The sequence below is a fragment of the Hyperolius riggenbachi genome, chromosome 10 (genome assembly GCF_040937935.1).
Source record: "Hyperolius riggenbachi isolate aHypRig1 chromosome 10, aHypRig1.pri, whole genome shotgun sequence".
Lineage (NCBI taxonomy): Eukaryota > Metazoa > Chordata > Amphibia > Anura > Hyperoliidae > Hyperolius > Hyperolius riggenbachi.
The window spans coordinates 98,688,984-98,716,551 of record NC_090655.1 but is presented as its reverse complement, the minus strand read 5'-3'; the positions used below and the strand labels follow the sequence as shown (position 1 = coordinate 98,716,551).

The following is a 27,568-nucleotide window of genomic DNA, read 5'->3' as shown; positions in this document are numbered from 1 at the left end:
TCAGAAAGTTTTGAATCCAGATGATACCATTTACTGGCTAACTTTAAAGAAAAAGAGTAAGCTTCCTTCAAATAAGTCTTCTTCACACTCTATTCTTGGATGCTGGTACAATGTTAGAACACACAGCTTATATACACTGAACATCAGAAGGAGGCACATCGATTGTTTTGCAAATATATATAAATGTCATTCAGATGCTTTAATTCCTCTAAATCTTGTTTTTCTATACCAGCAGGCCCTGGGTATACAGTAGGAGTTAGTATATCTAAAAGCAGTCATAGATGCCTTGTTTCCAAAAGTTGCTGCAGAGCAAATTTAGATAGCAGTGTTTGTTGATCAATTAATTTTCACATCTGTATAAAGATTACCGGTATGTATTTTAATTTTTTTTTCTTGTCTATGCTTGCCTGGGTTTAAAAGTCCATACACTATACTATTTTGGTCAAGCATTATAACCAATTTTTGTTTTATTCCAATGGTCCACAAACACTGTATACTTTTTATCGTTCATTGTATTGCTTACTGAACCATTTGCAGTGAAGTCAGAGGTACAAAATCAGGATGTGCAACTTTAGCCTTTATTTTTTATTCATTAGAACAGCTACACTAGTGGAATACAGGTCTTAAAGAGGATCTGTAACATCAAAAGATCCCCTGGGGGGTACTCACTTCGGGTGGGGGAAGCCTCCGGATCCTAATGAGGCTTCCCACACCGTCCTCTGTCCCACGGGGGTCTCGCTGCAGCCCTCCGTACAAGATGACGTCATTATTTACCTTCCCGGCTCCTGCGCAGGCGCTCTGACGGCTGTCGGCTCCGAACTACACGGAAATACCCGATCGCTGTCGGGTCTGCTCTACTGCGCAGGCGCAAGTTTCCGGCGCCTGCACAGTAGAGCGGAACCGACTGAGATCGGGTATTTCCATGTAGTTCGGAGTGGAAAGCAGCCACAGCGCCCCCGCTGGAGCCAGCCCAGGTAAATATTGATTTTACAGTCGGGTCTGTCGCCGGCTGTTCGGAGGGCTGCAGCGAGACCCCCGTGGAACAGAGGACGGCGTGGGCAGCCTCATTAGGATCCGGAGGCTTCCTCCACTCGAGGTGAGTACCCCCCAGGGGATGTTTTTGAGGTTACAGAGTCTCTTTAAGTGACATCAGCTGATCAGCACCAAATCTGTGAATTTAAAATCGGGTGTGGAAAGGATTCAATGTATGCAGAAGGATCTTTATATGTGTTTTAGACATTAACTTGTACAGAGGCAACCGGATGAATAATACAATTAACAAGAAAAAGAAACAAGGATGTAGGTATGTACTTCCCCAATAGCAGGGATTGAATTCTCTTTGGAATACTAGGGGGACTGGGGTTAAAAGTGCTTTTTATTTGTCTACTGTTGCTTTAAATTTCACCAGCTAGCTCCATGAACAAAACAATATTTTAGATAAAGGCAAGAGCAGGCTAATGAGCTAAAAAAAAACTTTACAAATCCATTCATTGTATTTAGAAACTTTTCCCCCCCATAATTTACAAAAAAACAATGATTAATTAAAAAAATAGGTTACCCCAAATATCCTTGACCTCTATACCAAATTTGTTTATGACGGCATATTTGTCCCTTCACAGTTATCATAATAGAAGGGAAGGAAAATAAGGTTACCATCACTAGATTTCAATACATTGTAGTTGCATTTGTAAGTCAAAGTTGAATTATCACGGTTGAAGCCAAATTCAAATTTTGGCAAGCTCAAACATTGCTAACAAATAATAAAGAAGTGTAAAAGAGGATATGGAAGGGGGGTGAGGGAGGAGGTTGAGCAAGTAAGAGATCATCCGCAAAGGTAATGTGAGGTTGGTAAACAGGTTTAGTGCATAAGTGATGGAGGAGATTTGCATTGGATACTATGAGGGCTATATAGTGTATATTTAGTAATTTCACTGAGTACCTGAAGAATGAATATGTTTAACCACTTCCCGACCGCCGTATTGACAATTGGCGGCCGGGAAGTGGACCCCGCAAGGACCGCCGTATTGACAAATGGCGGTGGTCCTTGTAGGGGCATGGGCGGAGCGATCGCGTCATCCGTGACGCGATCCTCCGCCGCCGCCTGGCTCCGCTCACCCGCCGCAACATCCTGCCGGCCATACGGAAGCGCCGGCAGGATGTTAACCCGACGATCGCCGCATACAAAGTGTATAATACATAATACATATAATGTTTACAAAGTGTATTATACAGGCTGCCTCCTGCCCTGGTGGTCCCAGTGTCCGAGGGACCACCAGGGCAGGCTGCAGCCACCCTAGTCTGCACCAAGCACACTGATTTCCCCCCCCCTGCCCCCTGATCGCCCACAGCACCCCTCAGACCCCCCCCTGCCCACCCCCCAGACCCATGTTTACACCCAATCACCCCCCTAATCACCCATCAATCACTCCCTGTCACTATCTGTCAACGCTATTTTTTTATCCCCCCCTGCCCCCTGCTCCCTCCTGATCACCCCCCCCACCCCTCAGATTCTCCCCAGACCCCCCCCCCCCACCCCCCCCCCATGTACTGTATGCATCTATCCCCCTGATCACCTGTCAATCACCTGTCAATCACCTATTAATCACCCCCTGTCACTGCCACCCATCAATCAGCCCCTAACCTGCTTGCGGGCAATCTGATCACCCACCCACACCAATAGATCGCCCGCAGATCCGACATCAGATCACCACCCAAGCGCAGTGTTTACATCTATTCTCTCCTCTAAACACCCACTAATTACCCATCAATCACCCATCAATCACCCCCTATCACCACCTGTCACTGTTACCCATCAGATCAGACCCTAATCTGCCCCTTGCGGGCACCCAATCACCCACCTACATGCTCAGATTGCCCTCAGACCCCCACCTTATCAATTCGCCAGGGCATTATTTACATCTGTCCTTCCCTGTAATAACCCACTGATCACCTGTCAATCACCCATCAATCACCCCCTATCACTGCCACCCATCAATCACCCCCGTCACTGCCACCCATCAATCAGCCCCTAACCTGCCCCTTGCGGGCAATCTGATCACCCACCCACACCAATAGATCGCCCACAGATCCGACATCAGATCACCTCCCAAGTGCAGTGTTTACATCTGTTCTCTCCTCCAAACACCCACTAATTACCCATCAATCACCCCCTGTCACTGCTACCCATCAGATTAGAGCCCTATCTGCCCCTAGGGCACCCAGTCACCCGCCCATACCCTCAGAACGCCCTCAGACCCCAGCCCTGATCACCTCGCCAGTGCATTGCTTGCATCTATTCCCCCTCTAATCACACCTTGAGACACCCATCAATCACCTCCTGTCACCCCCTAGCACACCTACCCATCAGATCAAGCCCTAATTTGCCCCGTGTGGGCTCCTGATCACTCGGCCAAACCCTCAGATCCCCCTCAGACCCCCTTCTGATCACCTCCCCAGTGCATTGATTGTATCTATTTTCCCCTCTAACCACCCCCTGAGACACCCATCAATCACCTCCTGTCACCCCCCTAGCACTCCTATCCATCAGATCAGGCCCAATACAACCTGTCATCTAAAAGGCCACCCTGCTTATGACCGGTTCCACAAAATTCACCCCCTCATAGACCACCTGTCATCAAAATTTTCAGATGCTTATACCCCTGAACAGTCATTTTGAGACATTTGGTTTCCAGACTACTCACGGTTTAGGGCCCCTTAAATGCCAGGGCAGTATAGGAACCCCACAAATGACCCCATTCTAGAAAGAAGACACCCCAAGGTATTCCATTAGGAGTATGGTGAGTTCATAGAAGATTTTATATTTTGTCACAAGTTAGCGGAAAGTGACACTTTGTGAAAAAAAAACAATACAAATCAATTTCCGCTAACTTGTGACAAAAAATAAAATCTTCTATGAACTCACCATACTCCTAACGGAATACCTTGGGGTGTCTTCTTTCTAAAATGGGGTCACTTGTGGGGTTCCTATACTGCCCTGGCATTTTAGGGGCCCTAAACCGTGAGGAGTAGTCTAGAAAACAAATGCCTCAAAATGACCTGTGAATAGGACGTTGGGCCCCTTAGCGCACCTGGGCTGCAAAAAAGTGTCAAACATGTGGTATCGCCGTACTCAGGAGAAGTAGTATAATGTGTTTTGGGGTGTATTTTTACACATACCCATGCTGGGTGGGAGAAATCTCTCTGTAAATGGACAATTGTGTGCAAAAAAAAATCAAAAGATTGTCATTTACAGAGATATTTCTCCCACCCAGCATGGGTATGTGTAAAAATACACCACAAAACACATTATACTACTTCTCCTGAGTACGGCGGTACCACATGTGTGGCACTTTTTTACACCCTAAGTGCGCTAAGGGGCCCAAAGTCCAATGAGTACCTTTAGGATTTCACAGGTCATTTTGCGACATTGTTGGTTTCAAGACTACTCCTCATGGTTTAGGGCCCCTAAAATGCCAGGGCAGTATAGGAATCCCACAAATGACCCCATTCTAGAAAGAAGACACCCAAAGATATTCCGTTAGGAGTATGGTGAGTTCATAGAAGATTTTATTTTTTGTCACAAGTTAGCGGAAATGACACTTTGTGAAAAAAAAAACAATTAAAATCAATTTCCGCTAACTTGTGACAAAAATAAAATCTTCTATGAACTCACCATACTCCTAACGGAATACGTTGGGGTGTCTTCTTTCTAAAATGGGGTCATTAGTGGGGTTCTTATACTGCCCTGGCATTTTAGGGGCCCTAAACCGTGAGAAGTATTCTTGAAACAAAAATGACCTGTGAAATCCTAAAGGTACTCATTGGACTTTGGACCCCTTAGCGCAGTTAGGGTGCAAAAAAGTGCCACACATGTGGTATCGCCGTACTCGGGAAAAGTAGTACAATGTGTTTGGGGTGTATTTTTACACATACCCATGCTGGGTGGGAGAAATATCTCTGTAAATGGACAATTGTGTGTAAAAAAAAATCAAAAGATTGTCATTTACAGAGATATTTCTCCCACCCAGCATGGGTATGTGTAAAAATACACCCCAAAACACATTATACTACTTCTCCCGAGTACGGCAATACCACATGTGTGGCACTTTTTTGCACCCTAACTGTGCTAAAGGGCCCAAAGTCCAATGAGTATCTTTAGGATTTCACAGGTCATTTCGCGGCATTTGATTTCCAGACTACTCCTCATGGTTTAGGGCCCCTTAAATGCCAGGGCAGTATAGGAACCCCACAAATGACCCCATTTTAGAAAGAAGACACCCCAAGGTATTCTGTTAGGACTATGGTGAGTTCATAGAAGATTTTATTTTTTGTCACAAGTTAGCGGAAAGTGACACCTTGTGAAAAAAAACAATACAAATCAATTTCCGCTAACTTGTGACAAAAAATAAAATCTTCTATGAACTCACCATAGTCCTAACAGAATACCTTGGGGTGTCTTCTTTCTAAAATGGGGTCATTTGCAGGGTTCCTATACTGCCCTGGCATTTTAGGGGCCCTAAACCGTGAGGAGTAGTCTGGAAATCAAATTCCGCAAAATGACCTGTGAAATCCTAAAGGTACTCATTGGACTTTGGGCCCCTTAGCACAGTTAGGGTGCAAAAAAGTGCCGCACATGTGGTATCGCCGTACTCGGGAGAAGTAGTACAATGTGTTTTGGGGTGTATTTTTACACATACCCATGCTGGGTGGGAGAAATCTCTCTGTAAATGGACAATTGTGTGTAAAAAAAAATCAAAAAATTGTCATTTACAGAGATATTTCTCCCACCCTGTGACAGAGGTGCTATTCGTGACCTTGAGACTGTACTGTGTACTCCTGTCTGTTTATTGCCTGAGGAAGCTGGAATTTACCCGTGAAACGCGTTGCGGTTCTGTTCATGGAGTATGTGAATACATTGTCTTTATCTTAAGCGACAGCATCGCATATTTTATCCTTTTGGCGCCTCTGTACATCTACTTGTCAAGATATCCACTCTTGGTGGTTGGAAGGGTGACAAACCCTCCTTTCCTTCTTCAGAGAGCGACATCTTAATCCTGAGTGGGGACAGGTCTAATCTCCTCACCTGCCTATATAGTGGTTGCCTAAACGGTAACCCATGTTTGTAAGTATAATACTTACTCCACACTAATTCTCCCTGATCCAATACATACTACACTATATTGGGCTCTCCGTTTCTCTGTTTTATTTTCTGTTTAATAGAATGCAGTAATTTCTGTGAGGTTTGACAAACACTCTATCTTCATTGCCAGTACATTCTATCAGTCAATTTCCTCCTGTCTTTCATGTGACAAAGCTCTGAAAAAACAAATGGATCTTCTTGACAGGTGAATGTTACAAGAGAAGACACCCCGGGTGAAGATCCAATATTTCTTCGCACTTTAGGAAAAGGTGACTGGTTTGGAGAAAAAGCTCTCCAGGGGTAAGTTGCCATCTATTATCCTTTAAAATGATTTCAAAGACACCTATAAACTTATATGGATTGTAAAAAACAGGTGATAAATCTTAAGATCATTTATACATACACAGGGTAGCATTATCCCCTGTATTTGAATTACACAATCAAACAGCACAATGTCAAGCACCAGAAAACATTCTGCTTGTTTTGTAGCATAAGACCCTTTGCAAATGTGGGGATAAGAGTAGCAAGGTTTCAGCAATACAAAGTTGTCTTCGTGTGCAAAATTTACAATACTGCTTTTTATATATTTCTCTTGTTAAATGTTATAGTATGGTGTAAACTGTTATTAGAAGTTTAAAACACTTGCAATCTTGTGTGTGTATATATGTATTAATAAAGATGGTTGTACATTTATAAACATGCATTTGTACTTAGTGAAACCTGTAGCCAGTGTGGGAAGCATGGCAGATATTTACCACAGTAGAGGAAGCTTATGAATACTCCAGAGGATTCCTCGATCTGCCACAACTCCTCTGCTGCCAGCCAAAACCCTCTTCTTCTTTGCATCTGCACTCCCCTCCATGTATGAACCCAGCTGTACTGCACAAGCATCAGGAGGTTCACACCTGCACAGCAGCATGGAGCCGCTCATGCACTGAGAAAAAAGCCATGCTTGATCTCCAACTTTACTATTGACTGACTGGCTAAAAGAATAACTCTTAACACAAAGACACTACTTCAAATAATTATGACCTTATCTGCATCTTGAAGTAAGAGATGTGCTTATTTCTGTGCATTTTCACAGACGCTTTTTTGTCAGAGTTAATAATTTGCCTATTTTTTCTCACATTGGAGCAGCCATCTAGCTGGTGGTGTCAGCACTATAAACCAAAAGGGAAAATTCACAGCAATGTTGTCTCCTGCTCTATGTGTAACCTCAGTCATTCAGCAAGAAGTTGTTAGGGGTGAACTCCATTCAGTGACAATGGATTGGTCATTGAGTTGGATATTTTGACATCTATACACTTTTTTTTCCTCCTTCAAAAGTTGTCTGCTGCAGAAATATCAAACAATTTTGTTAGCCATCACTTCAACTCCTCTAAGGCTCAGTTCACATTGGGAAAAAAGCCAAACCGATTGGGTAAAACTGATCCAGTTTCCACTGCACCACATCCATAAGGCTTGGTTCACACTGGCAAACGATCAATCGGATCCGATTTCATTCCCTTGCTACTCCGATTTTCAGCAGCTGGGCGGGTGAGGGAGGATGCAGCTGCTGGGTGGGTGAGGGCAGGTTAAAACTTACCCAGGTTTCCGTCGTCTTCATTGCAGCTGGTCGGTAGGGAGGGTTTCTTCCAGGCTTCCATTGTCTTCCACCTTCAGGTACGTCCCACGTCACGTCATATGACTACCACGATTCCTCCTTCCAGTTTGAATGTGACGTGATGTGGGACGCAATTGAAGGCAGAAGAAGATGAAAGCCTGGAAGAAACAATCCCTACAGTTCGCATCCCCACATCCCCCCAGACCCCCTCCGCCAGTGGATTTTGCCCCAATGGTCTGTTTCTTCACTAGTGTGAAGAACGTTCCATTCTCTCAGTGCCCCAATGCAGGACTTCATCTTCTGTTTCCGGTCCGCTGGGCTCAGCAGTCCGGAAAAATGTGTTCAGCAGGAAACTTGATATATATATATATATATATATATATATATATATATATATATATATATATATATATATACAGTATATTTATATATATTTACACACACTGTATTTTTTGGACTATAAGACTCACTTTTTCTCCCACAAAAGTGTGTGTGTGGGGGGGGGGGGAAGTCACTGCGTCTTATAGACCAAATGCAGGAAGTTAGGACTTGTTAACGCCAGCCATTATGAACCTACAACCTGCCGCAATGTCGGTGACTCCCTGTACTGTGCCCATGCAGAGGAGGACACAGGGGGACACACAGAGGACACAGAGGGACACAAAGGGGCATAGAGTAGGACACATGGAAACCTATGAGGTATAAAGGGGGCATAATCCACAAGATGAGGAAAGAAGAGGAAAAAAAAAAAAATATATATATATATATATATATATATATATATATATATATATATAATTTTTTTTTTTTCCTTCTGGTTTTTATCCTCTAAACCTAGGTGCGTCTTATGGTCAGGAACATCTTATAGTTCGAAAAATACCTCTATGGTACGATTTTCAACTTGATCAGAATAGATCTGATCATTAAAATCTGCCAGGTTGATTGACATACTATCTATGTATAATACTATCTATGTATCAAGTATATGATCGTTTTAACCCATTGTGAACAAATGCTCATTTTATTTTTTAGATATAATTTGATCGGACTTATCTGATCGAAATATAAAATCATTCATGAAAATTGTACCATTAATGGGCATCTTAAGTCAAATGGAGGCATGTGACATGTTGTTTTTCAATTAAAGCAACTAATAACCAGAAAAGCGGTACCTGTGTCAAATACCTAGTATTCTTTGTGAATTGAGACCTGAGGTTACATCACTCGTAAACCTGTGATCAGCTGCTTGTATGCATTGCTAAGCAACTCCAAGATTCTAAATGTGCTTGGGGCTGCTTGGCTGTTTGACTCACAATGTAGCCCTCTCTTGGGTGATCACTGTACCAGAAAATGCACAGCAGCCACCATCAGCCAAAATACTTGGGGGCAATCTGTCAGTCAACGCTGAATTGTTTTACATCAAGCCCAAGAAACAATAGATCCTAAATTACTTTTTTTTCATCTGAAAACTAAATTATGGCTAAGAAACTATGACGTTTTCTTCTGCAGTCAGGGGATGCAGGTTCAGTTTCTTTTAGTTTTGTGTACTGAACCATACACCTGAACTGTGCTATGGAACCCAAGAACAGGTGCAGGTACACATCCATAACCAGTTTAATTTATGACTATGCACTTTTTTAGCTTACTTACTGCTTTGTATTCTAGTACTGTTTTTTTAAGAGTGCTATAAAATTTGAGCAACTTACAGTAACAGTATACCTGTTCTGTGCTTACAATGAGAATTTTATGGGAATAATTACAGGGATTGTTGTAGTTCAGCAGCTTTCTGCTCCTGCTATTCATAGCTGTAATAATTGTCTTTCCTGAAAATGTGTAACTTGAAATCTATGAAAATGTTGTTAGGAGATAAAGGGACATCAATTAACCCACTGTAAAGGTGCTGTGTACAGTGACAGGCCTGCTGTGCGTAGGCATGTGTACCTTTGAAGGAGACCTTATCATCATCTTAGTACCAAGTATTATTTTAGAAAGAAAAGCTGCATGATGGGTATTTGCTTCACTTTTGCCATTCCAACTCTGTTCCTTTCCAATACAATGTACTTCCCATTTTTTTGTGCAGCTATGTGTAATTATGTATATATGATATTCTGATATGTATATCTTATATACTTTGTATACTTTATATAACAGTCTGGATTATTTCATCTGATGCACTGAAGTTTTCCAGTTTGGAATGTGGATTGTCCATGACCTCAGGGGCATATGTATGTATAAGATGCAAAAGAATAGATGTACAGGAGCTGGATTGTCATTAAATGTCTATCTGCAATTGGATAAGTGCGACCAGATATATTACTTTGCTGTTTACAGGTTCAGCTCCCATCCATAAGGCTACAGCAAACAGGAAGTTTATTTATAGCTAGGAAATAGCCTCTGATCTTCTGTTAGTCATCTACTGTAAGCTCCTATTCAGATGTGGCCCTCCATCATTGTTCAAGCTCAGTGTGGTGGGCTGAGTCCATCAAAGGTAGAGAAAATAGAGAAATAATGAAAAATAGAATTTTGTGAAAGATCATGCTGTGGAGATCATGCTGTGTAGACTTGTACTAAGAGTCTGCTCACAAGCTTAGAGTAAGCAGGATTCAAACATAAAGAAAGTTCTGCTGGCCACTTCTCCCTTTAACTACTTAACGGTCACGTCACATTAAAGGGCGTGAACGAGGCGGCAGCCCCAGGACTGCCTAACGCCAATTGGCGTCAAGTCCTGGAGCTGCAGTTTCCTAGGGAACGGCCGCGCGCATGCACGATCAGGGCCACACCTGGGCGGGTGCCTGTCTCTGACAGGTGCCGCCCGGCCGCCGCTCACCCCCTCTGGCCGCCGCTCCCCTCCTCTAGCCGCTCCCCTTCCCCCCCTCTAGCGCATCAGACCTCGATCAGGCGGCGACCAATTGTGCGGGCGCTAGGACCGAGCACAGCGCACTGATATGTGGAAGTGACATCACTTCCGCATATAGAGTGGGTGCGTCCGGCGCCCGCTCTTACTGGTCGGGTCGCCCGCTGATCCTGAGGTCTGACACTGCAAGGTGAGGGGGGAGTGGCGACGGCTAGAGGGGGGGTCCCTGTCACTCACTGCCTAAAGGGGGTCCCTGTCACTCACTGCTACACGGGGGTCCCTGTCACTCACTGCCTAAAGGGGTCCCTGTCACTCACTGCCTAAAGGGGTCCCTGTCACTCACTGCCTAAAGGGCTCCCTGTCACTCACTGCCTAAAGGGCTCCCTGTCACTCACTGCCTAAAGGGCTCCCTGTCACTCACTGCCTAAAGGGCTCCCTGTCACTCACTCCCTAAAGGGCTCCCTGTCTCTCACTGCCAAAAGGGCTCCCTGTCACTCACTGCCTAAAGGGCTCCCTGTCACTCACTGCCTAAAGGGGTCCCTGTCACTCACTGCCCAAAGGGCTCCCTGTCACTCACTGCCCAAAGGGCTCCCTGTCACTCACTGCCTTCACTCACTGCCTAAAGGGGTCCTTGTCACTCACTGCCTAAAGGGGTCCCTGTCACTACCTAAAGGGGTCCCTGTCACTCACTACCTAAAGGGGTCCCTGTCACTCACTACCTAAAGGGGTCCCTGTCACTCACTGCCTAAAGGGGTCCCTGTCACTCACTGCCTAAAGGGGTCCCTGTCACTCACTGCCTAAAGGGGTCCCTGGCACTCACTGCTATACGGGGGCCCCTGTCACTCACTGCCTGTACGGGGGTTCCTGTCACTTACTGCCTAAACGGGGGTCCCTGTCACTCACTGCTTAAACGGGGATCCCTGTCACTCACTGCCTAAAGGGCTCCCTGTCACTCACTGCCTAAAGGGCTCCCTGTCACTGCCTAAAGGGCTCCCTGTCTCTCACTGCCAAAAGGGCTCCCTGTCACTCACTGCCTAAAGGGCTCCCTATCACTCACTGCCTAAAGGGGTCCCTGTCACTCACTGCCCAAAGGGCTTCCGGTCACTCACTGCCCAAAGGGCTCCCTGTCACTCACTGCCCAAAGGGCTCCCTGTCATTTACTGCCTTCACTCACTGCCTAAAGGGCTCCCTGTCACTCACTGCCTAAAGGGGTCCTTGTCACTCACTGCCTAAAGGGGTCCCTGGCACTCACTGCTATACGGGGGCCCCTGTCACTCACTGCCTGTACGGGGGTTCCTGTCACTTACTGCCTAAACGGGGGTCCCTGTCACTCACTGCTTAAACGGGGGTCCCTGTCACTCATTACCTAAAGGGGTCCCTGTCACTCACTGCCTAAAGGGGTCCCTGTCACTCGCTACCTAAAGGGGTCCCTGTCACTCACTACCTAAAGGGGTCCCTGTCACTCACTACCTAAAGGGGTCCCTGTCACTCACTACCTAAAGGGATCCCTGTCACTCACTACCTAAAGGGGTCCCTGTCACTCATTACCTAAAGAGGTCCCTGTCACTCACTGCCTAAAGGGGTCCCTGTCACTGCCTAAAGGGGTCCCTGTCACTCACTGCTATACGGGGGCCCCTGTCACTCACTGCTATACGGGGGCCCCTGTCACTCACTGCTATATGGGGGTTCCTGTCACTTACTGCCTAAACGGGGGTTCCTGTCACTCGCTGCCTAAAGGGGTCCCTGTCACTCGCTGCCTAAAGGGGTCCCTGTCACTCGCTGCCTAAAGGGGTCCCTGTCACTCACTGCCTAAAGGGCTCCCTGTCACTCACTGCCTAAACGGGGGTCCTTATCACTCACTGCCTAAACGGGGGTCCCTGTCACTCACTGCCTAAATGGGGGTCCCTGTCACTCACTGCCTAAAGGGGTCCCTGTCACTCACTACCTAAAGGGCTCCCTGTCACTCACTACCTAAAGGGCTCCCTGTCACTCACTACCTAAAGGGGGTCCAGGCTGGCTACATATACTGGGGACACTGGCTGTTTGTCATTATGTGCATTTTCTGGTGAAAAGCTGTCTCTTATTATGTGCATTTGCTGGTGAAAAGCTGTCTCTTATTATGTGCATTTGCTGGTGAACAGTGGTTTCTTATTATGTGCATTTACTGGTGAAAAGCGGTCTCTTATTATGTGCATTTACTGGTGAAAAGCGGTCTCTTATTATGTGCATTTACTGGTGAAAAGCTGTCTCTTATTATGTGCTTTTACTGGGGAAAAGCTGTCTCTCATTATGTGCATTTACTAATGAAAGGCTGTCTGTCATTACGTGCATTTACTGGTGAAATGCTGTCTCTTATGTGCATTTAGTGGGGAAATTTTGTCAGTAAAAATAATCTTTTGTGAGTAAATTTTTAGGTATTTGTCAGTAAAAAATAACGTGAAAGGTTGGCAACACTGGCAGGCTGCGCGGCGCAACGGGAAAGATACAGGCAGCCCACCTCACGCTTGGGCTTGGCGAGGGTAGAAGCCGACGACAGCGAGCGAGAGTAGGGTGGCCGCAGGCAGTCATAAATACGCAGTGTGTGACTGTGTCGCACTCGCAGAGCCTCTCAGCCTAAGTCAGTCCAGAGACTAGCAGACTCGCAGGCAGCCAAAGCCAGCCAAGAGCAAGCCCATGGAAGAGGGGTAGGAATGGGGTATCACATGCATGCGTAAAGAGGTGGAAGGTGTGGGTGTGATTAGGCAGGACATGGGTGTGGTTATGTGGTTGGGCGTGGTTATTTAACCACTCCCATAGGCGCCAGAGAAAATCTTGCACCCAGGTGCCAGGCACCCCAGGCTCACCCCTGTGCGCGATCGTTCCCTGCCCATTCACGGAGCTCCGCTCCATGATTAACCTGCTAGCCGCCGATCGTGGCTAGCAGGCTTTTTGTAAACGAAAGGGGAAAGAAATCCCCTTTGTTTACATCCGCACAGCGCTGCGGTCTCCGGCGCTGTACGAGATCGTCAATCCCCGGCCTTTGATTGGCCGAGGATCGCCGTCCTCTCATAGACTGATGCCTATGAGAGGCAGAGAACAGGACGGATCACCGTCATGTTCAATGCTGCAGGCAGAGGGGAGGGAGGGGGATGGCAATAAACAGAGCCTCTAAAAAAAACCCAAAAAACAGTGCAGTCCCTCTTAGGGACAAAAATAAGAGGTGAGTCCGATCGCTAGACTATTTAGCTGGGCTGTGCAGGAGGCTGAAAAGCCTGCACAGCCTAGTACAGCAAAAAAAATGGCTGGTCGTTAGGGGGGGGGGGGGGGGTTAGCACTGTAGTCCTCAAGTAGTTAAATTCCTTTATTGTGTCGTCTGAATTCTGATGAGATCACAATTACTGACAAGAAGTATTTTTTTTTCTTCAGTAGTCTTGCTGTGCTGGGAAAAAAATTCCTTTATTGTGAAAGTGACAAAACATCACATTATAAAAGTCAATGGTGCAACAAGTATATAAAACAAGAAGTACTCAAGAGTCTCTGAAGAAGTGGAAATGCAAAAGGCTGTTAAGCCTGCCTGCTGCAAGCCCCCCCCCCCCACACACACACACATACATACATACACACACACACACACACACACACACACACACACACACACCTCTTATTCTACAAACTTGTGACTGCATATTTGCAATAAAACATTTCAACCACTTCCCTACTGAGGGGTTTTTCCCCTTCTGTACCAGAGCAATTTTCACCTTTCAGCACTTCTTTCATTCATTCGCCTATAACTTAATTACTACTTATCACAATTAAACCATCTATAACTTGTTTTTTTTTCGCCAACAATCAGGCTTTCTTTGGGTGGTACATTTTGATAAGAATTTTTTTATTCTAAATGCATTTTAACAGGAAAAAATAATAAAAACAAATGGGAAAAATTCATTATTTCCCAGTTTTCGGCCTTTTATAAAAGAACAAAACTACATGCTACTGTAATTTAAACCCACACATTTTATTTGTCCATATGACCTGGTTATTAAAATGGTTAAAATATTTACCTAGTACAATGTATGGCACCAATATTTTATTTGGAAATAATGGTGTATTTTTTAAAATTTTGCGTCCATCACTAATTACAAGCACATCATTTCGTAAATGACAATATACCCCTTTGACATACATATTCAAAAAGGTCCATCCCTAAGGTAACTATTTATGTATTTTTTGTCCTTTTTATGTAAATATAGGAGAGGGTGGGAGGTAAGGGGTTAATTTTAATTGTGTAAACAGTATATGTGTCTTTGTATTAAAATAAATACATTTAGGTGTAATTTTACTATTTAGCCACCTCGCACATTATTTCCTATTAGTGTACTATAAGTACGCCAAACAGGAAGTAATGCGTGGACGTGTTACTCCAGAACATACAATGATGCAGGTATTTCATTGATGCTGGCGATCATTGACACTGGGACTTACATTAATCGTTCCCATTCATTCATCTCCCCTCTAATGGGCGGTGGCAAGTACCCACACGGGAGCAAGCGGTGGCCATCCACCGCAATAGACTAATATCTACGCCCCTGTGCTGTAACTGAAGTAGATATGCTGTCCTTAGCACATAAAGGAGCAGTTTTCAGCATAACCTCTTCATGTTTGTGCGGTAGGAGTTTGCTTCGGAGATCCAGATACTGGCTGAGAATACTGGGCCTGTTTACAATTCTTAAATAGGGGTCTGTGTCTGAGCACATGGCATTTGCAGGATGATAAGCATGTTGACATGTCTGGTCAAAGCCATGCTATCTAATAGGCTTTACAAATGCTGAGAACATTACGGACCTCATATTAACTACCTCTAACTGTATTACAATCTTTAATAGCGGAATTTAAGAAAGGAAAAGAGACAGTGTTATCATCCAGGACTCAGGCTACTTGCACACCAAGACGTTGCGTTAGGTGCTACGTTAAGGTCGCATAACGTGCACCTAACGCAAGGCCTGGTGCTCTTCGATGTGGACGTCAGAGTGAGCCGCATTGTGCAGCTCACTCTGGCATCCGTGATGCCGTGATGCGTACTCTTGGACGCATGCGGCATCACGTGGTCCCGCCGGCCAATCGCCGCACAAGGAAGTAAACACTGCACGTCACAACGTGCAGTGAATAATAATTAGCCATGTGCCTAGCCGCTCTCCGCTCCTCCCCAACATGACTGAGCATGTGCAAACAGTCTAACGCGGCTTAAGCTGCTGTAACGCTACAGTATGCTGCACTTTCGGAAGAACGTGCAGCGTTACATGTAACGCAACGTGGGCAGTGTGAACAGCCCACTTGTGTTACATTGCTGTGCGTTGGGGAGTGTTACAGGCTGCACTAACGTGCGCCTGTAATGTCTTAGTGTGTAAGTAGCCTCATTCATTGTTTCATTCCAAACCTTCACTAGAAAATAGTGCCAGAAATCTTACTATTTGGGTTACACTGTCCCTCTTTTTACCTCCACTTTTAACCAATAGCTGTTAGAATCAGTAAAACATACACTTTGTATTCTTACTACGTTTTGATACGTTCCTCCTGTTTTGAATTGTTTTCTTCAAAGATCAATAGATATTTTTAAGGAGAACATAATTTAAAAGTTGCCTCGTCAGAGCTCAAGGTTTCTAACACAAGCAAGGAATGTGAAGGAAACCTGAAACAATTGTTTGATTGATTGAATGTTGTTGCCTTTGCTCAGGAGTTTTCAGATTACAGCTGGTCTGAAGCTGTATTAAGTGAAATAACTTAGGAGTTAAGATTGTGTAATGTTTTTTTCACAGTACAGAAACCTTTGCTGCATGCATATAAAATAAAATCAAAGGAAATATAAGATATACAGTCACATAAACTGTTGCTTTTCCTTTTAAAGTACCATTCAAGTCATTTACTACAATTGCTAATAAACTACATAGTATTAATCTTAAACCTACCTGCTGCACTCCTGCTATGATACAATGGTCTGAGTCTGAAAAGTACAGTAGAATTTGGCATGTATCTTGCCCCATATTACGATGCAACCATGCTTTATATTCTGCATTGGTGTATGAGTCGGACTTTGGGCTTTGAACATATATGTTCACCTGTTTCCCTCTTATATGACATTGGTCATTTGGGTTTACTAGTATTTAGCAGACGTGTGTGTGTGTGTGTGTGTGTGTGTGTGTGTGTGTGTGTGTGTGTGTGTGTGTGTGTGTGTGTGTGTGTGTGTGTGTGTGCGTGCGTGCATTTTTTTCAATTAGTCAGAGCTGTGTTTAGCTTAACATAAGCAATACTAACACAAGGGAAAAACAAACAAGTACCTCTAGTAAGCTGCCACTCTTATGTCCATTTATCTATTTACTTATTTCAGAGGGGACAATTATTCTTATTATGGGGTAGGAAGCACCCCGTTTGGTATTACTGCTTCACCATGTATCATGTACCTAGATGGATGGAGTCCGATGTGCTGAGGACAGCAACCCCTCCAGCTTGCCAACAGAGGGCCCTGGAGTTGAGACATTGGCCACTAGTAACCAAGCAGGAGCGCTTGCAAAACCAGTGGCTTGACGTTCAGGCATGTGACCAAAATTAACCTTAGACTGTGATAGGGACACTAGATTATGACTATGGTAGTGTTTTGGTTGTAAGTTTCTCTGCTGAAGAGTTGGTGACATGAATATGTACTCGGTAAGGCTCTGCACAGGGTGGACATCACCACTATATTTCTACACAATAGTAATATTAAAGGTGAAGATGTAAATACATTTAAACAGTGGTGGTGCCACTAGTACTTTGGTTATCATCCTTATCCCATAATGTTACACTATGGCTTGTAAATTCTGTGGTCATTTGTGACTGAAATATTTGTTATTGCATTTGAAAAGGTCTCTTAAGACATCCCGAAAAGCCAGTGAAAATGTTGTCTCATTCTTGGCAGATCAGATTCAGAACTTTGTTTGGAGTGAGGACATTTAGAGGCATTCCACTGTAACACAATCCAAGTGAGAAGCTCAGTTGTCAACAGTGTTGTTTAATTTAGCGATGAAATGGGCTATTACTGGATCATTTGTTAGGAGTTAGTCTAATATAATTGAAAGAACTCTTAAACCTTTGCAAATGACTTGGCACAACAAGCTAGAACGATTACAAAAAAAGGAGAAAATATGCCAAGAATGGTAAAAAAAAAGAAACATAAAAAGTGCAAAAAAGACATTTGTTTGTAATTTGGGCTGGTTGACTTGCCTTGAAAATTATTATGCAAATTAGTTAACATGATTATAGGGAATAATGACTTCCTTTCCTGTGTAGTGCAATTAATGCTACAAAGAATGAATGATCAAATTTCTAAAACTGGCACGGAGATTATATTATAGTTAGCACAGACTTTTTTTTTCATTAAAAATAGGAAAACTTCTGACCAGTAATGTTGTAACCATGCTAAAATAAAGTTTTTATTGCTTGCAATTACACTCTGCGCTATGCTTGGCTAGTTTGCAATGCAGTGTGCAACCAAATCCCCAATTAATGGCTTTATTAATTCGGCTCTTTAATTAATTTAGAAGCGCAATGAGGCAAATAAAATCATTCAGGAGAACGGCTATGGAATTTCTGAAGTTATATTTTTACACAAATATTCTTTTTCACCCCATGCATGTAAATGTATAACCATATACTATCCTCAATGACCAATGAGCCCATTCCATGCAGTATATTCAATACAATTAAAGAGGAATTTTACCCCTGGATTATTATTATTATTATTTAGAATATATATAGTGCTGACATGTTCCATAGCGCTGTACAGAGTATATAGTCATTTCACGTAACTGTCCCTCAGAGGAGCTCGCAATGTAATCCCTACCATAGTCATATGTTCATCATAGTCTAAGGCCAATTGAGAGGAAGCCAGTTAACATATCTGTCAATCTTTGGGATGTGAGAGAAAACTAGAGTGTCTGGGAAAAACCCATGCAGACACGGGGAGTACGTACAAACTCCTTACAAATAGTACCCTGGCTGGGATTTGAACCGGGGGCCCATTGCTGCAAGGTGAGACTGTGCTGCCACTATGCCACTGTGCTGCCCGGTTTGAATGTCATCCCAATCAGTAGTGTGATGCCCCCTTTCCCATGAGGGACTTTTTTTTCCACTAAATCATCAGGGATTTCTGTAGACCATTATTGTGGTGAAACCCCTCCCACATGTGATGTCAGGGCCATGGCTCTGACAGTTTACTGTCTGTGAATTTCATTGCATTTCGGGAAATAACATCTGTTTCTAACTGCCAAGCACACAGTATCTCCCTCTGTGCATAGAACTTTCAGCAAAATGCAAAGTTTGTACAGATCACCTGGCAGGACTAAAGATGTCCATCTGTGATAAATTTCAGAATGTAAATCCAGGAGCGGAAATATTTTACAATGGGCAAAAATAACTATTCTAGCTTTTTGTGAGAAATACTTGTTTTAAGTAATTTCTTTATTTTCCAATGCATTTTATAGGCAAAAACAAGAAAAAAACAAGAAAAAAATGCACTATTTCTCAAATTCCAACCTCTAGAGTTTTAAAATAAGCGAAAAATAAAACCCCACCTATTTTAGCCGGGACAGCTATCATAACATTTAAATTATGTTCCTAGTACAGTGTATGGTGGTAATATAATATTTAGAAGTAAAGGTGTATTTTTCTTTTTTTTTTTTTTTTTTTTTTTTTCTGCCCGGTCAATTGCAAGCCCTTATGTACTGAAAAAATCCGTAATATACCCTCATCACATACATATTAAAAAAAGAGTCCCTAAGGCAACTATGAGGCCTCTTTCACAGTGCGGTGTTCAAGTCGCACGTTAGAAAATGTTTCAACGCAGACTAACGCACAGCAATACTAAGTCTGTGCGACATTCAAAGTGCACACGTTGCATTTCTGTGTAACGTGTAGCGTTATTAGAAAGTGCTGCATGCTACACGTTATTAGCTGCGTTGGACTGTTTGCACATGCTCAGTTTGGGCAACGTTGTTAAGCATCATAATTTTCCTGTATAAATCGTTGGTTGCTACGATAAAAAATGTCAGTTAAATATGTCATATAGGAGACACACACAGTGATATTTGAGAAGTGAAATTAAGTTTATTGGATTTACAGAAAGTGTGCAATAACTGTTGAAACAAAATTAGGCAATAGGCAGGTGCATAAATTTGGGCACCACAAAAAATAAATGAAATCAATATTTAGTAGATCCTCCTTTTGCAGAAATTACAGCCTCTAAATGATTCCTGTAGGTTCCAATGAGAGTCTGGATTCTGGTTGAAAGTATTTTGGACCATTCTTCTTTACAAAACATCTCTACTTCATTCAGGTTTCATGGCTTCCGAGCATGGACAGCTCTCTTTACCTCACACCACATATCTTCAATTATATTCAGGTCTGTGAACTGAGATGGCCATTCCAGAACGCTGTACTTGTCTGCATGAATGCCTTAGTGGATTTTGAGCAGTGTTTAGAGTCATTGTCTTGTTGAAACATCTGGCCCGGCGCAGCTTTAGCTTTGTCACTGATTCCTGGACATTGGTCTCCAGAATCTGCTGATACTGAGTGGAATCCATGCGTCCCTCAACTTTGACAAGATTCCCAGTCCATGCACTGGCCCCACAGCATGATTTAACCACCACCGTATTTTACTGTAGGTAGCAGGTGTTTTTCTTGAAATGCTGTGTTGTTTTTCCTTCATGCATAATGCCCCTTGTTATGCTCAAATAACTAAATTTTAGTTTCATCAGTCCACAGCACCTTATTCCAAAATGAAGCTGGCTTGTCCAAATTTGCTTTAGCATACCTCAAGCAGCTCTATTTGCGCTGTGGGCGGAGAAAAGGCTTCCTCTGCATCACTCTCGCATACAGCATCTCATTGTGTAAATTATGCGGAATGGTTGAACAATGCACAGTGACTCCATCTGCAGCAAGATGATGTTGTAGGTCTTTGGTGCTGGTCTGTGGGTTGACTCTGACTATCCTCACCATTCGTCGCTTCTGTTTATCCAAAATTTTTCAGGGTCTGCCACTTCGAGCCTTAACTTGAACTGAACCTGTGGTCTTCCATTTCCTCAATATGTTCCTAACTGTGGAAAACTTATGATTGACCCCTTTAACACTTTTTCATATAATTGGATTCACCTGTGTATGTAGGTCAGGGGTTACTGAGCTTACCAAGCCAATTTGCGTTCCAATAATTAGTTCTAAAGGTTTTGGAATCAATAAAATGACAACAGTGCCCAAATGTATGCACCTGCCTAATTTTATTTAAACAATTATTGCACACTTTTTGTAAATCCAATAAACTTCATTTCACTCCACAAATATCACTGTGTTTGTCTCCTATATGATATATGTAACTAACATTTTTTATCGTAACAACCAACAATTTATACAGGAAAATCATGACGATTAACAACGTTGCCCAAACTTTCGCAGCCCACTGTATGTCTGTTTCCTCTGGGCACTCTAGTGTCCTCCCTCATCCTAAAAATATACAAATAAGTTATTGGCTTCACAATAAAAAATTGGCTCTAGATTATTCTGTAAAAAATGACCATGGTAGGCCCCTCTGAGGGACAGTTATTGAGAAGACTATGTACAGCACTGCAGATATATACATTCTCAATAATAATAGGCATGTGACAAACTAGCATTTGGCAGGTCCATGCACAGAGAGTGCAAGTTGCAAGGAAGAATAGAAGCAGTACACAGCACCTGCAAGTAGGACTGCAGCATAGGGAGCTTGCAAAGCAGGCAGCAGCAAGTGTTAAAGACTGGTTCTGGTATTGACCTGCGATGGTCATATTTACATTGCATGTCAATTTGGACTGTGAAATTCTTGCAATGTGCTGCTAGCAGATAGCTACACTATACCAAATCTCAGTGAATTACAATACGAGTTTCACATAACACAAAACATTAATGCATTAAGCTTGTGTAATTAAAAATAAATGGAGTACAATCAGGCTGCCAACAGTGTCATCTCTGTAGTCATGAACCTAAATGGACTTGAACTTGTTTAACCTTCTGCCGACCGCGTCACGCCGATGGGCGTGGCTGTGGCGGCAGCCCCAGGACCACCTAACGCCAATTGGCGTAAAGTCCTGGGTCTCTGTTTTGCAGGAGATTGCACGCAGGCTGTGCGCGCATCTCCTGCTTGGGTGGGCGGAGCTCCACCCCCTCTTCAGTCTCCGAGCGGCGATTGCCGCTCGGGAGACTGTTAGACGGCGATCACGGCTGTCCCCTGGCCCCTGGGGGACAAGAGAGTGATCGGCTCTCATAGGCAGAAGCCTATGAGAGCCGATCGCCATAATTGGCTGGCTGTCGGGAGGGAGGGATGATAATTAAAGAAACAGGTTTGTTTTTTTTTAATAAAAACAACAATATTTATTTTAAAACAATAAACATGGGGGGAGCGATCAGACCCCACCAACAGAGAGCTCTGTTGGTGGGGAGAAAAGGGGGGAGGGAAATCACTTGTGTGCTGAGTTGTGCGGATCTGCAGCTTACTCTTAAAGCTGCAGTGCTACATATTACTAAGAATGGCCTGGTCACTAGGGGGTTTAGCACTGCAGTCCTCAAGTGGTTAATTTTGTTTTTGTTTAAAAGTAAAACCATTTAACAGTTACAATGATATAACCATAAAACTTTAGTTTACACATTTACATATAGGGCTACATTATTTATGTACAATTACATGAGCAAAATTTGGAATTTAAATACTATTCTGTTGAATTTTAATTGGCTCACATTGTAAGATCAACACACAGTGCCTTAGAAACTGCATAAAATGAACTGAGCCAAAATGATGAATAAAGCAGATGTTAAGGTTATTGTTCTGCTTTCCACCTGGGCTGTCAATTTTATTTGCAATTAGTTTCCAAAGTTCCATTGTTCTGACCCTAATTGAATCTCAATTACCAGGTAATATGTTACATTGTCCTTTGATAAATTCACAGCAAATACTCTTTGATGAAGGAAACTTGAACAAAAATATTTGTCGGAAATGTCATAGAAATAGAGTATCTCACAAAAGTCAGTACGCCTCTCACATTTTTGTAAATATTTTATATCTTTTCATGGGACAACACTGAAGATATGACACCTTGATACAATCTAAAGTAGTGCACAGCTTGTATTTGGTTGATACCATTTAAAATAGTGTGCAGCTTGAATTTGCTGTTAAAGAGAAACTCCAACCAAAAATTGAACTTTATCCCAATCAGTAGCTGATACCCCCTTTTACATGAGAAATAGAATGATTTTCACAAACAGACCATCAGGGGGCGCTGTGTGACTGATTTTGTGCTGAAACCACTCCCACTAGAGGCTCTGAATACCGCGGTACTTCTGGCAAACTGCCACAATGTAACAATGTTCACAGACAGGAAATGGCTGTTTATAGCTGTCTAACAGCCAGAGCAGCTAGAAACAGCTACATAACATGCCCACAGTAACAATGTCACCATGTAATACATGTCAGAATGTGAATCTGGGAGAGGAAAGATTTTACAATGAGCAAACACTGACTAAATCATTTATACATAATTATGGTAAAAATGAAGCACTTTTTTTTACTACATTATTTTCACTGGAGTTCCTCTTTAACACTGTTATACTGGTCACTGGAATTTCAACTTGGTAAACTATGGTAGAAAACTACCTGAGGATCTTAAAAAAGAAATTGTTGCCCTACATAATGGTGATGGCCAAACTCCTGAAACTGAGCTGCAGCGAGGTTGCCCAGACCATACAGTGGTTTAACAGGGCAGGATCCGCTCAGAACACGCCTTGCTATAGTCAACCAAAATCAGTTGAGTTCACATGCTCAGCATCATATCCAGAGTTTGTCTTTTGCAAATAGATATTTGAGTGCTGTCAACATTGCTGCAGCGTTAATAGGGGGGGTGTCAGTCTGTCGGAGCTCAGACTACATGCTGCACACTGCATCAAATTGGTCTACATGGCTATAATTCCAGAAGGAAAGTCCTTTCTAAAGATTATGCACAAGAAAGCCCCCAGTTTGCTGAAGTCAAGCTGACCAAGTACATGGATTTCTGGAACCATGGCCTGCGGTCCGATGAGGCCAAGATATGGCTTAGAGTCATGGGTGTGTGGTGGCAACCAGGTGAAGGAGTACAAAGAAAAACGTGTCTTGTCTACATTCAAGCATGGTGGTAGAAGTGTCATGTTGTGGGACTGCTTTAGTTCCACTGACACTGGGGAGCTACAGTTCATAGAGGGAACTATGAGCCAACATGCACTGTGATAAACTAAAGCAGAGCGTGATGCCCAACCCTTTGGAAACAGGGCTGCAGGGCAGTATTACAACATATGGACCCCAAAATGCACCTCCAAGATGACCATTGCCTTGGTAAAGAAATGAGGGTAAAGGTGTTAGGCTAGCTTAGCTTGTCTCTAGACCTAAACTCTATTGTGCATGTGTGGAGCAGAGAAGGTGAAGAAGAACAAGGGGCCATATGCAATTAACTCTTTCACCTGAGTTATCACCTAGGAGTACATTTTCATCTTCTCTTTAAACTAACTTTTCAGCATTTTACAATTATAAAAGTACCCAAAAGTTGCTGAAAATGTTCTACCAATTTTTTTTGAGTATTTTCTTGCATGCTGGTGGCTTAAAGGGCATTTTATGACAAGGTGTAAAAATATCGCCTTGGAGAAAACTCAGGGGCCCAGGCCCCATATGCAATTCACTTTTTCTCCTTAGAAATAATTTTGATAGCACTTTTTCACATACTTTGTGGTACTTTTTCAGTTGCAAAGTTATTTTAAATAGAAGATGAAAAATTATCTCCTAAGAGAAAATGTAGGAGAAAAAGGTAATTGCATATGGGCCCAGGTCTCTAACATCCACCAGCTTTATGGTGTCGTAATGGAGGAGGGGAAGAGAATTCCAGTGGTAACCTGTGATGCTCTAGTGAACTCCATGCCCAAGAGAGTTAAGGCAGGGCTGGAAAACAATGGTGGGTTTTGGGCACACAGAATATTGACACTTTGGGCAAAATGTTGACATTTTTTACTTAGAGGTGTATTCACATTTGTTGCCAGAGACCTTTAGACATAAACGGCTGTATTCTGAGTTATTTTGATGGGACAGCAGATTTACACTGTTATAAAATCTATGCACCGACAACTTTACATTGTATCCAAGTGCCATATCGTTCGTGTTGTCCCATAAAAAGATATATGTAACGATTGGTGTCAGCAAGAACAGATTTTCTGATTATTGGTGATCTGCAGTATCACCAATAATACAGATGCTATACCTGATTATGTAGTGATCTGCAGAATCACCAATAATGCGAGTATAGCGAGACACAGGACAACCAGATGTAAAGATAGGTGTTTGGTGCAACAGTAAAACAAATAGAGATACCAACTTCCCAGAGGAGCTAGTAGAGGGAGATATCTCTATAGAACACAGGAATCAGCATTCCAGCAAGCCGGAGATGCAGATGAACTAGTAATCAGTTCACCCGAGGAGCGGGTGGTGCACAGTAAGACAACGTATACAGATCACCCATGGAGCGGGTGATTCAGACTGTACTGCAGCTACTGGTCACCTGAGGAGCAGGTGATTAAGACTGTACTGCAGCTACTGGTCACCTGAGGAGCAGGTGATTCAGACTGTACTGCAGCTACTGGTCACCCGAGGAGCAGGTGATTTAGACTGTACTGCAGCTACTGGTCACCTGAGGAGCAGGTGATTCAGACTGTACTGCAGCTACTGGTCACCTGAGGAGCAGGTGATTAAGCTGTACAGAGAATCCCTCACCAGGGACTAGGCTCACTGGTGAGGGCAGGAGAGTCAGACAAGCAGATTGGGCAACAAACGGACAGATACGGTACAAAGACAGAAGGCTAAATCACAGTAGTGTTCAGGCTGAGTCGGCAACAGGATCAGATAGGTAGAATCACAGAATCAGTAGGCAGAAGAGTAGTCAAGGCTAGCACAAGGTCATAACAAATAATACAATTCAATTAGTACTTTAGCTATCAACAGAATCTGGCTAAGTGTGGATCCCCAGCTCCTGCTGGTTCTAGCACACTTTTGGATCTGACCAAAGTCTGAGTGCTAACACGTAGCATTTGCAACAGCAGACGAGGAGCCACTGACAGGCAGGTCCTATATATACTGAGAGCGCCCCACAGCGCCGCTCCAGTCACTCAGCCAATCAGGAGCACTGCTGGAGTCAGCTGACCGGCCGATCAGCTGACTCCCCTTTTATTCGCATAAAGGTCCTGTCGCCTGGCGCACGCGTAGCCCTCAGTCTATGTGCAACTGAAGGACCAGGCAAAACTCCACCATGTAATTGCGCGGCGGAGGCCACCGGCTGAGACGCGGAGACAGCCGCCATGCCGCTCACCGCTGCAGCGGCATCTCCGCTATCTATTACAATATAATAAACATTTACAAAAATGTGAGAGGTGTACTCACTTTGTGAGATACTGTTATTTTAAAGACTACCAGCATCTGCATACCAGACTTGACTAAAGATTTATTGCAAATGTTATGCAGCTTGGAATTGTCAATCACATTCACCAATTTTGCATTAAATATGCATGGAAGTTGGAATTATTTACATCTCACTGACAATTTTTACTTTGCTGCACTCCTTTCAGAATCTTGGACTCCAATAAAATAATGCCCAAACAGGAGGTAGGGTTTTTACATTTAGGAGGCTTATGTTTCTCTCTGGGTGTAACCAAATACCCCCAGGGAGGTAAATGGGTAAAATGGGTTTATGTGTGACATAATAGTTCATAAACCACACAGAGGTTGTATTTTAATGTCATCTTGATGTTGATAGAAGTCTACAGAGTTCTCTTAACCACTTTACCCCCGCGCGTACGTATTTCTCCGCCCCTTTTTCCATCCTTTAACAACCAGGGACGGAGAAACACGTACTTTCCGCGTTCCCGACGCTGCCCGCGCTCCCGCTCGTAAACACGCCGCCCGCCGCTAGTAAACACGCCGCCGCCCGCTCGCCCAGAGATCAATGAACGGGAAAATCCATTCCCGTTCGTTGATCTAAGCCCCGCAATGATCAGCTGCTCTCCTATGGGCAGCGTGATCATTGTGAGAAAAAACTCACGTGTCCAGCCTCCTTATACTTCCTCCAAGCTTCCGAAAGGAAGCTTGGAGGTCGCATTAAAACAAAAAGTTACTGTGGCCATCTTGTGGCCAAATAGTAAACTACACCCTACACATTTTTCACATACAAATAAATGACTTTTACACATAAAATTAACTCATTACCTCCCACACTCCCCATTTTTTTTTTTTTTTGTAATTAAAAAAAATTAAAACATTTACAATTAAAAAAAATACATAAATAGTTACCTTAGGGACTGAACTTTTTAAATATTTATGTCAAGAGGGTATAACACTGTTACTTTATAAACTATGGGCTTGTAATTAGGGATGGACGCAAAAATGAAAAAAATGCACCTTTATTTCCAAATAAAATATTGGTGCCAAACATTGTGATAGGGACATAATTTAAATGGTTTTATAACCGGGACAAAAGGGCAAATACGTTTCATGGGTTTTAATTACAGTAGCATGCATTATTTAAAAACTATAATGGCCGAAAACTGAAAAATAATTATTTTTTTCCCCACATTTTTCCTATTTTCCCATTAAAACACATTTAGAAAAAAATAATTCTTGGCATAATGTCCCACCTAAAGAAAGCCTAATTGGTGGCGGAAAAAAACAAGATATAGTTCATTTCATTGCGATAAGTAATGATAAAGTTATAGACGAATGAATGGAAGGAGCGCTGAAAGGTGAAAATTGCTCTGGTGCTCAGGGGGTAAAACCCCTCAGTGGTGAAGTGGTTAAATATTGCTAGCAGTGTTTTATGTCACTTGAATCCCCTTATGCCTTTAGCCTGCATCTGGTGTCCTCCTATTTACCTAAGGTAAT

General features: G+C 43.1%; 1 protein-coding gene across 6 annotated transcripts in view; it reads left to right on the top strand.

Moving 5' to 3' along the window:
- The window catches only part of PRKG1 (protein kinase cGMP-dependent 1), a 1,426,855-nt gene that overhangs the window by 1,200,581 nt on the left and 198,706 nt on the right, over positions 1-27,568 (top strand). For 5 of the 6 annotated variants that reach the window (XM_068258259.1, XM_068258261.1, XM_068258262.1 and 2 more), the window contains exon 7: positions 6,345-6,439. In XM_068258259.1, coding sequence (XP_068114360.1) covers positions 6,345-6,439 — 95 coding nt within the window. Of the gene's footprint in view, positions 1-6,344; positions 6,444-27,568 lie in introns of all 6 variants that reach the window. The other variant, XR_011024535.1, reaches the window with a different exon arrangement.